The sequence below is a fragment of the Nyctibius grandis genome, chromosome 5, assembly GCF_013368605.1.
Source record: "Nyctibius grandis isolate bNycGra1 chromosome 5, bNycGra1.pri, whole genome shotgun sequence".
Classification (NCBI taxonomy): domain Eukaryota; kingdom Metazoa; phylum Chordata; class Aves; order Nyctibiiformes; family Nyctibiidae; genus Nyctibius; species Nyctibius grandis.
The window spans coordinates 76,224,819-76,239,685 of record NC_090662.1 but is presented as its reverse complement, the minus strand read 5'-3'; the positions used below and the strand labels follow the sequence as shown (position 1 = coordinate 76,239,685).

The 14,867-nt window shown below is 41.0% G+C and overlaps 1 protein-coding gene across 2 annotated transcripts; it reads left to right on the top strand.

Moving 5' to 3' along the window:
- Positions 1-1,584: 1,584 nt before the first annotated feature.
- On the top strand, positions 1,585-14,278 carry TIGAR (TP53 induced glycolysis regulatory phosphatase). 2 transcript variants are annotated; one of them, XM_068402209.1, is made up of 6 exons: positions 1,585-1,694; positions 3,764-3,801; positions 5,976-6,097; positions 9,651-9,728; positions 12,253-12,363; positions 12,780-14,278. In XM_068402209.1, the coding sequence occupies exons 1-6, from the start codon at positions 1,663-1,665 to the stop codon at positions 13,236-13,238; spliced, it is 840 nt and encodes a 279-aa protein (XP_068258310.1). In that variant the 5' UTR covers positions 1,585-1,662; the 3' UTR covers positions 13,239-14,278. The 2 variants fall into 2 exon arrangements, with proteins under 2 accessions (XP_068258310.1, XP_068258311.1); XM_068402210.1 differs by lacking the exon at positions 9,651-9,728.
- Positions 14,279-14,867: the final 589 nt, after the last annotated feature.

Below are 14,867 nucleotides of genomic sequence, written 5' to 3'. Positions count from 1 at the left end.
TCAATCTGCAACTGTCTTAGTGCGAAGCTCACCCATCCCAAGACTATGGACCCCAAAATTGTGTTCCACCAGTCTCCCATCTAGATCCCAGGAGCTGAAATGATTTGGGTAAACAGGACCTGAAGAAGAAGATGACAATCTGTCCCATTTTTCAGAAAATAGATGGACTTCTGCCACACAAGGCCAGCATGGCCCAGCTGGTTGTGCATGTCTGCGTTGTGGATGCCCACACCACACACTGCTTTGCCTTGTAAACAGCTCATCTAAAACCGTTGCTTTGGAACGGCTTCCATCTTTGCCGATGATTACTCTGGGGTATGATTTGGCATCCAAGACCTTTAATTGACTTGTAATTAGTGTAATTTATCCAACTATTGATATTACTCTGAGCAAAGCCCTGTAGCTGATTAGTGTTCTTAATTTAGTTGACGTAACAAGACTGAACATCATCAAATATTATGTCTTCTGCAATGAGGTAAACTTACTCAACTCTCTGGTCCCAGAATCATGAGATTATGTGAAAACTAATGTTTTAAGGTGAAAGGCATCTGATTATAATTGTAAAATAAGAACATAGAGTCATAGAATCATTCAGGTCGGAAAAGACCTGTAAGATCAAGTCCAACCATTAACCTAGCACTGCCAAGCCCACCCCTAAACCAAGTCCCTAAGCACCACATCTACACGTCTTTTAAATACCTCCAGGGACGGTGAGTCAACCACCTCCCTGGGCAGCCTGTTCCAATGCTTGATAACCCTTTCTGTGAAGAAATTTTTTCCTGATATCCAATCTAAACCTCTCCTGGAACAACTGGAAGCAGTTTCTTCTCGTCCTATCACTGGTTACTTGGGAAAAGAGACTGACACCTGCCTCACTAGAACCTCCTTTCAGGTAGTTGTAGAGAGCGATAAGGTCTCCTCCGAGCCTCCTTTTCTCCAGGCTAAACAACCGCAGTTCCCTCAGCCGCTCCTCACAGGACTTGTTCTCAACATGTACCTTGAGACCTTAAAAAATGGTTCAGACTGGACATACCTTCCCTTTAATTTTTAAAAATGAATATTCTAAATATATAGGGTTTTAGGGCTGGTGGGTGCCCTGCGCACACCGGCAGCCACAGGCAGAGCAAACTCGCACCTCTTCCCACGGTCTCTGCTAAATATTAAGACGGTGAATCCGTGCGCTGCAGCTGCAGACATCCTTCGTGTGGAAAAAGGCCACCCCTCAGGAAAGCGGGCAGGTAACCGCGCTCCTGAGCGCCTCCGCGGCCTCACGCGAGCTCTCGGAGCGGATGCAGCGAAGTTTTTGGGACAGTCCCCGCAGACAGCGGCTTTGCAGCTGCGCTGAACAAACCTCTTTTATTTGTGGGGTGCGGAACGCACCGGACCCTTCCGCGCGGGACGTGAACCTCCCGCGAACCCACCCCAGCACCGCCCCCACCCGCGCCAGCAGGAGCTCCGCGAACAGCCAGTCCCGGCACCCGTTTTAACGCGGTTCCCCGGCGACCCGGGGTCTGCCCCCCCCCCCCCGCCTCCTCCCACGGCCGCGCCGGGGCGGGGCCGTGACATCACCGGCGGGCGCGGGGCGGCCGGGCGCCGCAGTGCGGGCGTGAGGTGCCGGCGGCGGGGCGAGGCGGGGCCTGCGCGCACCTCTGCGGCCGCGCCATGGTGCGCTTCGGGCTAACCGTCGTCCGGCAGTGAGTATCGCGGCACAGTCCCACCGGTGCCGGGCCTTGCCCTTCCCCCGTCTCCCCGCTGCCTCCCCCCGCCCGTGCCGGGACGGGCTCTGACGTCAGCGGAGTTCCGCTCCCCCCGCCCCCCCCGCCGGGGCGGTCCGTTAGGCGCGCGCGGCTCCCTCAGGGGCTCCTGTCAGTCAGTGAGGCGGGCGGGCCGGGGTGCGCCGTGAGGGAGCCGGCGGGCGGGGTGAGCGCTGGGCTGGCCCTGGAGGGAGGCGGGGTGCCCCGGCCTCGGCAGCGGCACCGGCGGGGAGGCGGTTGGGCCGGCGGGGCTGTCTGGGTACTGCCTAGGGGGTTACTAGGCCTGGCTGGGTAGGTGAGCCTGTCCTAGTGTGCTTTGGTTAACCAGACAAGTCAAGCCGTGTCGGCGTAGTGAGTACGGGGTTACACATAACGTTAGTGAGCGCTATTTGTGAACTCTTAGGTGACTCCTCATAAGACCTTTATCCTGCCAGAAGCTCTCTGGTGGGGCAAAGAGCTCGTTTAGGAATGGTAGTCTAACATTTCTACTGTGTAATTTTAAAGAACTGGCTTTTGTGACTTAGAATAGGTGAGGTTTTTCTTTAAGCTACAGTGGATAATGACAAAGATTTGTGGTGAACTAGACTGAGTCACTCCAGCTTCCTGTACTTGACAGTGGTTAACTGTGTAATTTTTACAAAAGCTAAACTTTCTTTCTCCTTTAGCATAATACAGTTTAATACTTGATCAGTGCAACTGGAGCAATGACTACTTCTTTTTTTTTTTTTTTCTGATTTTTCCTCCTGTTAAGAGTTACTCTTGACTTCTCTTAAAGACCTGGATCTGCTAACTTGGTGCTGTAGTTGCAGCCTAACTTTTACATCAGCTAGAAAACATGTGAGCATGAAACAATTTGTTGAACTTGAAATCTTCGGGTGGGACTCTTGAAGACACATCAGAAAGATTCCAGTTCATTCACCAGCAAATGGGTGGGAGTTTGTCCATCAGATTGTGCTTGCGTATGCTGTGGTATCTCAGGGCTACTTGGAAAACTGCACATTCTGCTCTTCCTCCCTGAGTCGAGTATATGACCAGCAGGATGGACTCCATCCAGCCTGCTGCATTTTCTTCAGGAGGTTGGAAGTAGCTGTCAGGAAGTGGGTAGAGCCTGACGAATTAAATTGCTGCCCACTGTGCAGGAAAGAGTTTAAAGCATACTAAAATACAGTGTTTTATCTTAAAAGTACTGGCCTTCTGTGATCAGTTACCAATCTGGGACTCATCTTGAGGATTTCTGCACAACAGTGTTGATAGCTCTCTGTATAAAAACCGAGCAGCACACTTGGCCTTAGTACTGCTAAAACTTAAGCACGTGACATTTCAGTCAGGTAAGGAGTCTCAACAAAGTCAGCATGCTTAACTTTGTTCGTGCCAAGTTCAGCTGTTAGATTTTCCCTCCTGAATAAATCTGCACATGGTTTTGGTTGCTCTTCTCTTGAAATGCCATCAATTATAGTTTTCAGGATAGAATATTCTAATTCCTGTAGAAGGTGATGTTCATTCTAGTAGTTTTTCTACAGCTCTGGCTTCATAATGCTGTGTTACTTCAAGGTATGCAGCCTGCTTTGCTGCTGTCTTTGATAATATCTTGAATTGGCTTCCCTCTAAAGTGCAGAGGTCCAGTTGGCTAGTGCACACTTTTCATAAGAGGGCTCCAGAGTCTTCATGCAACTTCCTTCTCTCCAGCATGCAGTTGTAGTTGTAATAGATAAATTATAATGCATATATGATAAATTTAAGAAATTACTTCCCTTCCTTTTATTTGAGGTAGGTTTGTCTCAGTAAGTATTGACAGCATGATCGGGGTTGACTACTTGAAAATGTTTTTGGTTTATTGTAAAGTCTTCAAATACATCTTTTTGAAAAGAGTCAGTGCTGTACTGTATCTCATTTTTCATATTCACACTCCAGACTCTGCTGTCTTCTGTTGGTATCTAATGTAATAATGTTTTTGAACATTCAGTAAAATTATTGTGAGCTTTTTTTTTGTTGTTTATAATCTCTTTCAGTGGAGAAACAAGATACAACAAAGACAAGATACTGCAAGGTTAGTATTAGTTATTCTGCTAGCTTCTTAAGACGTGGAAAATTATTCTCCCCTGCAAAATGTGAAATCCTGTGCCAACTGCTGAAATGTTAAATATTATTACAGAATAATATTGTCAGCCTTAAGAGACTTCACTTGTAAGCCAAGATGTTAGCTTGATAGCTTTAGAGAACTATAAAGATTCTAAGTCAGTCTCCACAGAATATCAACAAATAGTGATGCATTTCTGGTATCAACAGGAGTATTAGAATAGTTCCTTTTTCCAAACAGGGAAAAAAAGTTACCCATGATCAAGTAAAGTGATAGCAGCACCTGTTACTAAGGATGCCAGAGCGTCCCATAGCACTGTGTTACATCTCCGTAGCCTGAAGCCTGGGAAAGGGGCTTCTGAGGCTCGTATGAGAAGTGAGAGCTGAAGCTCTGGTGAAGAACCAGCCAGGTGAACGTTTGTACGATGGAGTTGGTAAGGAGCTGCAGAAGGACGAATAAAGGTCATGTTATAAAGGAGGCTATTCCCTTAAGAAGGTAGTCTGTCACTTGCAAAAAAAGCCTACACTAGAGCAAGAAAGAATGAAAAGTAAAGATTGTTTAAGTGCTTGAATTGTTCAATCCCAGCTCTTTATAGGAAGGCAGTCTTTAGACAAAACGTTTAAAACAAGAATTCTCCTTAGCGACTGCTGACTTGTACACCCAGAACTGAAAACGCTGAGCTGCTGGGATGTCTGTTGTAGGAAAACTGAGGCTTACTGCTACAAGGAACCTAGTGGGATTGTACTCCAAATAAATAAACTTTATACAATGCTATGTGCTGTGAGGAAGAATCGTGCTTCCAGATTTTCCTGCCTCTGTTTTGACAGTGCAATTTACAGTTCTTGCAACATGGCTTTGTGTTCATAATAAAATGAATAAGGAATATTCCACTGCTTTATGTTCTTAAAAGTACCAATGATGTCCTTTTAAATTCCTAGCCCTCTGTGTCAAATGTCATGTAGAGGTTCCTCTCCCCTCTCCAGTATAGAAAGTGAACATTGCCTTGTGTTTTGAGAGGTATAAGACCTATACTAGCATGGTGGAGTCTGAGGTCTCACATGGCTGAATTATAGACAAGGTGCTTAGAACTCAAGTTCTGGACTTCTGGTGTCCTGTCTTTCACTATTGGAAGCATATAAATGATTGTGTATTTGCTTGGTGAAAATTATTTTTGTCGTTGTTCTGGATCTGATGAGAATTGCATGCTCTCTGCTTTTACTACCTACAAAAGTAAAGTAGGTGATACAAGTGTGGACGTAGCAATTTCTTACAGGTTTGTCCCTCTTGCCACAGTTCTTGGTTCTCCTACAGACTCTGAGCTATGACAGGAGCGCACCTATTTCATTCAAGTTGGGTTACCAAAGTGCTGGTTCTCTCAGCGCCGTCCTAGAGCTCTGTGGCCAGTTAGTTTCACAGACTACTCTGGCTGAAGACAATTTTTGGAAGGGTTGCTGCTTTTCAGCTAGGTTTGTTCCATCAACATGCTCACTGTGCAGCTGCATGAGCATTAGTGTCAATGTGCAAGGTGGAGTAGCAGAGAGGAAGGGACCACAACAGATTGTGTTTACATCAGCTGTAAAATTCTTATGAAACTGTGTCTTTGGCAAAGAGTGTGTGCTGCTTTCCACATTACACAGAATCCCTTCTTGTTACCTCATTTCTTCAAGGCATTGTCAACGTTAGGGAATGGGGAGGAGAAGGCATTTCATAGTTCTCGGGACTTGACCCTCCCGATGTGCATGTTTTTTCCATATATGTATTTTAGTATCAACATCAGTATCTCAGTTGTATTGTCTTTTTTCTTATTTACAATCAACAAATCTGTTTATAGAGTTTCAGTTGTGAGATTCCTCTTGCAGGAAGCGTACCAGTGACCATTCTGAAGAAGACAAGTGATTTGAAATGACTACTCACATTTAGAAAATGTAGGCCTCTGTTTTACGTTTAAATTTGTCGTATGTATACATTAGTATAAATATCATCAATAATGATCCTTCTGTCTTCCTAGCCTGTACTCCCTTTTTTCATACAATTTGTGTGACTTTATTATCACTGAGACGGTTCTTTATTGCTGCCATGCTTGTTCAGCTGCTAAATGATCTGAAATTTGCATGTCTTAATGTTGATGGGTTTTTATTTTCTAGGTCAAGGAGTGGATGAGCCGCTCTCTGCAACTGGTTTCAGACAAGCAGATGCTGCTGGGTTATTTCTCAGTAATGTGAAGTTTACTCATGTCTTTTCAAGTGACCTCCTTCGAGCAAAGCAGGCAAGTGCTTCTTGAGTCAACTGAATGTAAATATTAGCTTCAGAATTTGGCATTTATTTGCTGTTGAAGATGCAAAAATAATACAATGATGGAGAGCCAAAAGCTATTTTGATGGACTTAGAGCTACAGTTTGAGTTGTCTAGAATTCGAGAAGGCCTCTGAGTAAGGAAATTTCAGTGAAAACAGCTCAGTTAGGAAGCGATGAAGGCCAGCTTGCTTTGCAGGATGTCACGCAGTGTTGTTCTTATGGATTTGCCGTTATTTTAAGTGTGCATAGGTTCTCACTAAAGGAGTAATCAGGACTTAGAGGTAACACAGAGTGAAGTCAATTTTTCTTTGAAGAAACAAAACAAATTGGCTGTGATATTGTTGTACTGTCTTATGCGTTGTGGCAATATACTGTGTTTTTCTGAGGAATGCAGACCAATATAGGCAAGATCAAGTTTTGCTGTAAAGTCAGTACAGGGATCATTAAATGTGCAGAGAGGTTGGATTTTGGCAGGAATGTAATAGCACACCTGTCACCTTGATGCACTATTTTAATAGGTTAAGTAAAGAGGAAAAAATGTTAATTACTGAATGGAATTACATATGATTTTGTGTGCAAGATTACAACATACACAAAAAAATTAGGGAAATGGAACTTTTAAAGGTAGAGGCATAGATCAGCTGTTCTAGGAAGGTTGTGTCTCCTGTGGAAGCCCTGTCCTTAGTTCTGTCTCCTGTGATTTCAGGAGATATGTAGCCTTCATGTGATTGAAACTACGAAGCAATTCTTGATAGCCCTGCTGGTTGCTTGGTTTTTGCTCTTGTTGTCCTGACACAAAAGTCTGTGAAGACTTGCTGTAAACCAGATGAACAAAATCTAGCATAAATCTTCCTTTTTTTTCTTAAAACATATATTATCAACATTGCTCATCAGTTTTGCAGCACAGTCTCATAAGCTGTTTTAGCAGCACCACTTGGGCAGAAAACGAACTAGAGAGGAAGGGAGGAGTGCAATAATGAGATATTTTTAAAATGCGTAGTAGCTGCCTGACAAGTCACTTACTTTAAGTGTGTGAATGGTGGTGATTATATTTAAAAACATTAATAGTGCTTTATAATATTCATAAGACTGTCTGTGCTGTGTGCCTGCCTTAGGGGAATTGGTTTTGAGTGCTCAGCTGCTTGAGAGTGAGGTTGCTTTATATTTTTTGGCTTTATATTTTTTGGCTTTATATTAGAGACAGCCTTTTCCATGAGAAGCATTTGCACTCTCATAACATAGAAGACAGACCTGAATTTGTCCTTTGCATAAAGGCAATGTGTTTTGCCATTTGTTTGACAAGCTATTCAGACTTTGTGGAAGCTTTTCCAAAGATGTGTAAATCTGCAGTTTCCATTTGCTTGGAACTCCCTTTTTTGGCAGCTGCAAATCTATGAAGAATTGTCCTTTACTACGCTGATCCTTCATAGCTCAAGTATGAGAGGAATGTACAAGTTCCCTTGCAAAACAGGAAAAAATTGTTTTTAAAGAAACTGTTAGGGGTAAAGTTTAGTTTTCCTTGCAATGTCTCCTCCATCAGCTGTAGTTGGGGTATGTACTGGTTACTGGAACTAGGACTGGTACGCAGTCCTCTGGCTACTGCCTGTGGCTGACAGCTGAATGTTCAAGCCTGAACAGGATAGGAGAAAACTGGGATGTGTGCAAAGAGAGTTGTACTAGCTGGGCAGGAGTTCTGAGAGCTAAAGGAGATGCAAAGTGAGCAGGTATAGTAAATGCAGAGAGAGGCTTTGCAGGGAAGCCTGTTTGAGAGAATAAGCCTGCGAGGGAGGGTCAAAGACTAGCTCCAGAAATTAGCAGTGTAGAAGAGAGCAGGGAGACCTGCAATGTGAAAATAAAAAAAGACTAGTTGGGCAGACTGGGATGGGGTGTGAACAGGGCATAACTCCGTAAGACTTCTAAGCTTAACAGAGCATAACACCAGAGTCTACAGGGGAATATGGGGCCCACTCATGCCACTGGGACAAGAACTCTGCAGTACTGAAGGTAGGTTCAGGACTGGGACAGGCTGGGCCCTGAGAAGAATGAGAGAAAATCTTTGAGTCTTTTCCATGTATAAAGTGGTAACGTTCCTGAAGCATGGTGGTGTTCTAGTAATGGTTGGTGTGGAAAAGATGTGAGCAAGTTAATCAGTTCTTCAGAGCAGATTTTGGTTTCAGCACAGTAAATGAAGCTTCATTTTTGTTTACAGTTTGGGGTATGAATTAGTGCTCAGTAGGTGAATGTTGTCTGTGCTATGTACTGAATGAGATATCAGTCCTGGAGAAATTTCAGGATGCAATCATACAATTAACTGTGCTATTCATATATACAAGGAAATTGGTTCAACCCTATCTGAATTTTTACATTATTCTATGATAGATATTTAAAGTTACAACATAAAGCCTTTCCTAGGCAATACATTAAATAGGTCATAAAAGCTTGTTAGTACAACAAGACTGCTTATTATTTGCCAGAATCCAAGGAGGCTTTTCAAAATTAGTTCTTTGAATGACAGTTCAGTTGGTTATAGACATTTGCTCAAGACTTCCAGCTGATATTACGAGTCACAACTGTATGCAAATCCAGTACAGCTTTCACACTTTGGTGCGTATAAGAACAAGAGCAGGTTAGCTGTCCTTTAATTTCCATTATTGGCTGTGGCTGCCAGACAGTTGTATAATATCCAACACACTAGAGCCTGTATTAGGCAATACTTTTTCCAAAGTGCTATCAGAATTTCCTCTTGATCAGTTGTCTTGCCCCCCCTCCACTCCCAAAATCACATGCTTCCTTGGAAGATAAAAAGATACATAGCAGAAAACTCAAGACATCCAGACTATTGTTAAAAGCAAACTATGCCCTTTGAGTTTTCTCTGTCTCTTGGCTATGCTATCAAAAGGCAGGTGAATACAATAAGCTAAATTCTTTTTTTTTTCCTGAGTGTATCATCCAGTGCATTTCTCCATCATAACATTGAGGCTGACATTTCACTATGTTGCCTTCTGCCTCTCAACTGCTTCAGTAATATTTGATTTCTGAGGTGCACTTGCCAGAAAGTAATTTAATTTTTAGATGCTATGTTTTTTGCAGTGGATTAACTGATAGGTTTTTAGGAACATACTGCTTGTGAGTCTGACTCACGTACTACATGTAAAGAACGTGTTGGCATGATTGCTTTGTGAGTACCAGTATACTCAAGAGAAGATGTGGCTTTTATCCCAGTAAATCCTGCTGCTGCCATGCATCTTGCTGCCTACCTTTCATGGGTGCTAAGTGTCTTCAACTGTTCTGAACTTTAAATTGTGAAAGAACTTTCAGAAGATTGCAGCTTTTCTGTCTTTTATGGCCTGACACAGGCCATATATCCAACTCTGACAGACACTACTAGCTGAAAAAATTTTAATCTTGTTTGTTTGGGTTGTTGGGTACTACTAATGTGATTCATATTGGCTGTGGTGTTGTAAGACGGTCTAGCTATCCCATGAGAGAACAGCCCATTGATGTGCCTGTATATTCACTTTTTAGACTGCTGCCACAATTCTAGGAAAAAATAAGTTTTGCAAAGATTTGGAAATCAAGTATGATGCAAGACTTCGAGAGAGAGTAAGTGCTGAAAGAGTTTGTTTTAATATTGGACACTGAACAATTTGAAAATGTAACTTACTGCTGATGTATCTTGGCTTATGAAATGGTAGATTTAACAGTGGAGAGCACTATTTGATGTGTTTTTAATCATTGAAAATGGAACTCTTCACATCAGGTACTATAAATTGTTTGCCTGACTGCAGAATTGTGAAGCAAAGTCAAAATTTAGTGATTAGTGCTGTAACTGTGATGCTCCATTGATTTAATTCTCTCTACATGTAAATCTTACCTTACTTATCTTAACTGTAATAAAAAGCTTAGCTCTGTTTGCTAACCCCATATGTAAAGTGTTAAAGATACTCCCTCTGCTTGCCTTCTCAAGCCTGATGGCACAACTCAGTGTGGGCCTTTTAGCTGTTTATACCTTTTCATTTGCAGAAAGACTACTGAAAAGCTTTCTGCTGCCCATGAAACAGTCTGCTTTCCTGATTAGCCTCTCTGCCTCATAACAGGCATGATTGTACCTCCTGCCTGTTTTTAAGTATGTCTTGAGCAGAATAAACTCAGATGCTAGCGGTTTCTGCTAATATGAATCACCCTTCAGATGCTACACTGCGAGTGTCAACTGAATTTTAAATAAGGAAATGCTGCAAAACCAAAAGTGGGATGGCACATTGCCAGCAGGCAAATAAGTGTTTAAGAAGCAGAACATGATTGTAGCATTTCCTATTTGGATCTTCTTTTTCTGTCAGAAATTCCAGTTCTTCCCCTGAAGTCAGCAAGTTAAATGCCCCCCAGACTTCTTTAGTTGCTTTACCACCTGATGTTTTTGAAAATATTATGGGCCATGATACAGAATTTTAGAAAGAATAATCTTAAGTCACTGTTACCTTTTTTCCCCCCCTTTCATGGCATTTGTATGGATGTATAGAAATGTCAGTACAGCATCTGTGGGCCACAGATTGTAAGTCACTGCTCTGGATAATTGGAATTAAGTTTGAATTGCATGAAGAGAAGCAAAGTCCTTTAAAAGAATGCACGTAGTTGACCCTATTAAGAAAGTTTTATTCTCTCATGCCTTGCTTTGATGAGAGAAGTCTGGAAAAATCTTTAAGATTAGGATTTAATTTTCAGCAGTTTCAGAGCACTTACTTCTTCACATCTTTCTTAGTGTTCTTAAATTGCCAATATTTTGCTTTAGAGAAAGGGATTGAGAGGCTGAAGTAAATGTGTTTCAGTATATTTAAATTCTGAAGACTGTAATAAATTACTTATTATGGTAGTTAATTGCATATCCACAGCAAGTGGGTAGTGACATTGAAGTCAAAAAAGCCTCAGTAATGAGTATGTGTCTTAATCCTGGTCATCAACATTTCTGGAATGCGTGTAACTGAGAGTTTGACAGTATAGCATCAGCTCTTACTTTCTCAAAATACTTATCGTAACTGCAGCGTTTTCACTGTCTTCAGATGTTCCAAGGAAAGAACAAAGTTTTCCATTTGAATACATTTTTCATCTGTTAGTGATAGTGAAGTATTGATCTTCAGAGGGAGAAGTATTTATATGTTTTACCATTGCTAGAGATGTGCCTTGGAAAGATCTTCAAGGTCAAAAATGGTAATGCACATACAAGTGTATCTATCTTGTAAAATACATTACAGATGATAAATAGTACATTTTATAATGTGACTTCCAGTGATCCAGAATAACTAGCTGGTATACATGAGTTCTTAAGACTGTTTCTGGTATGGTCTTTGTGTTTGGAGGTCTCAGGATTAAGCGTGTCATTGAAGATAGTTAATTGCATGTTCTGAGTCCATTAGCATATGTTTTTAAGATTTTTTTTTTGCCTTTCTTGTTTTCTGAAAACACGGTCTGCAGCAGTAATGTATGTCCTGAAAAAGTGGGGGGAGGACTTATTGTTTATTTTTAATAGGTAGAGTACTTGTGGGTTTTTGTCTTTTTTTTTTTTTTCTTTCTGTCTTTTTCAAAAATTCTGATTTTAAAATGGACTCCTCTGTTGTGGAGATTTCAGAGTTCTGTAGAGAAATTACTTTTTTCCTACTTGTGAAAAATAATTTTCTGTAGTCTTTCTGCAAATGAAAAGTAAATGGAGTTTATCCTCGTGTGAACAGCTACATACAGAGGTGTTTGCAATATAACCTCAGTTACAAAGACACTTGAGTTTTGTATGCTGAGTGTCAAGAATGTAGGAAAAAATCTCAAGGCAAAGATCAGGCTGAAGGTAGTGTTTTGAATGTTAGTACTTTAGCTTAGGTGCTGCTCTTAATGTATTTCTCTACCCAGCATATATATATATACACACACACACAATTCATGTATGTACTTTTAACCTAAATAGCAGATATAAAAGATACCCTCTCCCCCAATATTGGGATAAAATTCAATAGGTAGTTAAGCCTGCACGTTGTGCTTGAGAATCCAAGAAAACAAAGCTGTTAAAGAGATGTCCGCATTGGAAGCGGTACTGGAGACTTGATTTATCTCGCTCAACCCGCTCTTTGTAACTTTCCTCTTACAGAAATATGGTGTTGCAGAAGGAAGGCCTTTGACTGACCTCAAGGCTATGGCAAAGTCTGCTGGAGAGCAGTGTCCTTCATTCACACCTTCTGGAGGAGAAACACTGGATGAAGTATGATATTTATTTGTGCCCTGCTTTTTGGGCCATTTTATCAGTGCAGATGCAGCTATTACGTACTTAAGAACATCTTATTGAGAGCTTAGCTCAACCAAAGGTAGTTATTTTCTAAGCTAAAAACACTACTTGACCTGATTACAGTGGCTGCCAAGTAGGGAATCTCTTTAGAAATAAAATATTGATTTTGATATTGACTCCTCATGAAGCTCTCCTTTGATGATGGCAATTACTCTAAACCTTGGCTTTGGAGGGCAGAGGAGTTCTTACAGCATTCAGTAACTTACTGTTGATTTCTGAGACTTGTCTGTGATAAATGTTTGTCTTTTAACTGAAGTAGTTTTATGTCAGATTTCTGAAAGCTGAAGTCTCTTGTGTTTTTCACAATGTACTCTTATGATCTTTCTCTTTAGGTAAGAGAACGTGCAAGGGATTTTTTTGAATTTCTCTGTCGGCTAGCTGTTGAATTGGAACAGAAAGAACAGGACATGCATGGTGCGGCAAGCAGAAGCTCAGGGACGTCTGAAGAACCGTTAGTTTTCCCTTGGACGAACCACTGCAGTGAAGCAGAACTTAGCTTTTATAATGGTGGAGCTTCTAAAACATTAGATGCCAATATATTAGTGGTGAGTCATGGAGCCTACATGAGGAACTGGGTTGGTTATTTTGTTTCAGATCTCAACTGTACTTTGCCAACAAATTTAACAAAGTCTCAGTTGTCTTCTGTCAGTCCCAATACAGGAGTTAGTCACTTCATTGTAAAACTTGAAAATGGAAATTTGTTAAAGCCTGAAATCACATGTGTTTGTCTTAATCAAGACTCCCACTTAGTGGATGTGGGAGCTGAATGTGTAGCTCCAAAAGTGTTTTAAGACTCTTTGTAGGGGGAAGTGGTTTCAGTTCACCATTATACTAAGCTTGGGAAAGGTATCTATAGTAATTACTGAGATTGACTGGAGTTATTGGCACTAAACTGCAAAACTGAAGATGTGCAACTGCTTACCATCTAAAATGACACAATTTGCATGGTCCGAGTGCCCCTTATAGGTTGGCACTAGAGAAATAACACAAATGTTCTTTACGAACAGAAACATAATATTTCCAGTCACTTGTGTATCTGCTGCAACAGTGCATATTTTTAAAAACTTCTTTTCAGTAGCCCATAATTTTTTTGGTTATTTCCAGGTAAAAGAGTTGGGGAGAGGAGAGGAATGGTACCTCAAAGATGAGCTATACTGTATTCCTGTTTTATTACAAAATGCTATATTGTAATATTAAACATGTCTGTTGTCTTAAAATAACTTTTTTGAATGCAATAGCATAACCTGAAAAGGAGCATTGCCTACTGGAAGAGGTTTGGTACAGAGTCAGGGGCCGTGTTCCTGGCTCTGATACTAAATAGCTGTGAGACACTGCGCAAATCTCTTTTCCATTTGTAAAATGGGGATGATGATACACCTACCTCGCAGGAGTGTTTTGTAAGAAATTGTTAACATTGTTGAGACCTCTGTTGAAGAGCACTGTATGCAAACATAACGTATTTATTTTTAACTGTAAGCAGGATGAGGAACCTCATGTGCGCATAGTTGAAATAATGGCCTCTCTCCTGAAAAGGAACCTTATCAATAGGGTGAGTTGTGCCCGACTAGAATCCTGTTGTCAGTTGCAGTCGTACACTTGATGGATGAATATTTTTGCCTAGAATTAGGCAAGTTTGATTGCTTGATGACTGCTTATAGTTGCTGTTAGTACTGCATTCTTTCCCCACTGGGGTGTTTGTAGTGTTACTGTGTAAGCTTATCTGATTTATGTTATTTATAATATCCACATACTTTTTCTTCATTTGCCTATTTTAAGCCTGTTTAAAAAAAATAAATTTAAAAAATATTAAAGGCTCCTGAATAGAACTCCATTTCATTTGTATTTCTTTTGAAGTAAAAATCTTTGTTAATATTATTTTGTGAAGCTTTGCTCAGATCATATAACTCTCATTTTTTTTCTGAAAAACCCCAGGCTGGTCTTTTACTGTGAAAAAGAGCTCTTTTTAGGGCTGATGGATCAGGGCTATCCTGACTCTTACCTTGAAGAACCATTGATGTTGAAATGTTAAGGACATACTTAAATTGCTTGCAACTGTATAAAATTAACTGTTTGACTAAAGTTTTAGTTTTTTGTAATTTTTAAAAATATGCTGTCCTGTGTACTTCAAAGTGCTTGGGTTTTTTGCCTTGAAGCAGAGATTTGAATTTTGAGGAGGAGAAAAAGGTTGCAGTTGTTTCCTTGAACAGGTAGGTACCTATACCTAACTGCGGCCCTAATGAAGAACAGCAACAGAATTATTTAATCTGACTCTGGCAACTGTGCTTCACTTCTTCCATTTTTGTGACTGTGATTCAGTAGAGAAGTTCTCTTGATTCCTGGTGAACACAGAATGGGAATCTGCTTCCATTCTCTGTGCTGTTTGTCCAATAATAATACTGCTAAAATGCAGAGGACGAAGA

Bases quoted from the DNA above. Each gene is read 5' to 3' on its own strand.
- TIGAR (XM_068402209.1), top strand. From the start codon at position 1,663: ATGGTGCGCTTCGGGCTAACCGTCGTCCGGCA. The intron at 9,729-12,252 runs GTAAGTGCTGAA...TTCCTCTTACAG, and splicing joins ATGCAAGACTTCGAGAGAGA to AAATATGGTGTTGCAGAAGG. The intron at 12,364-12,779 runs GTATGATATTTA...CTTTCTCTTTAG, and splicing joins GAGGAGAAACACTGGATGAA to GTAAGAGAACGTGCAAGGGA.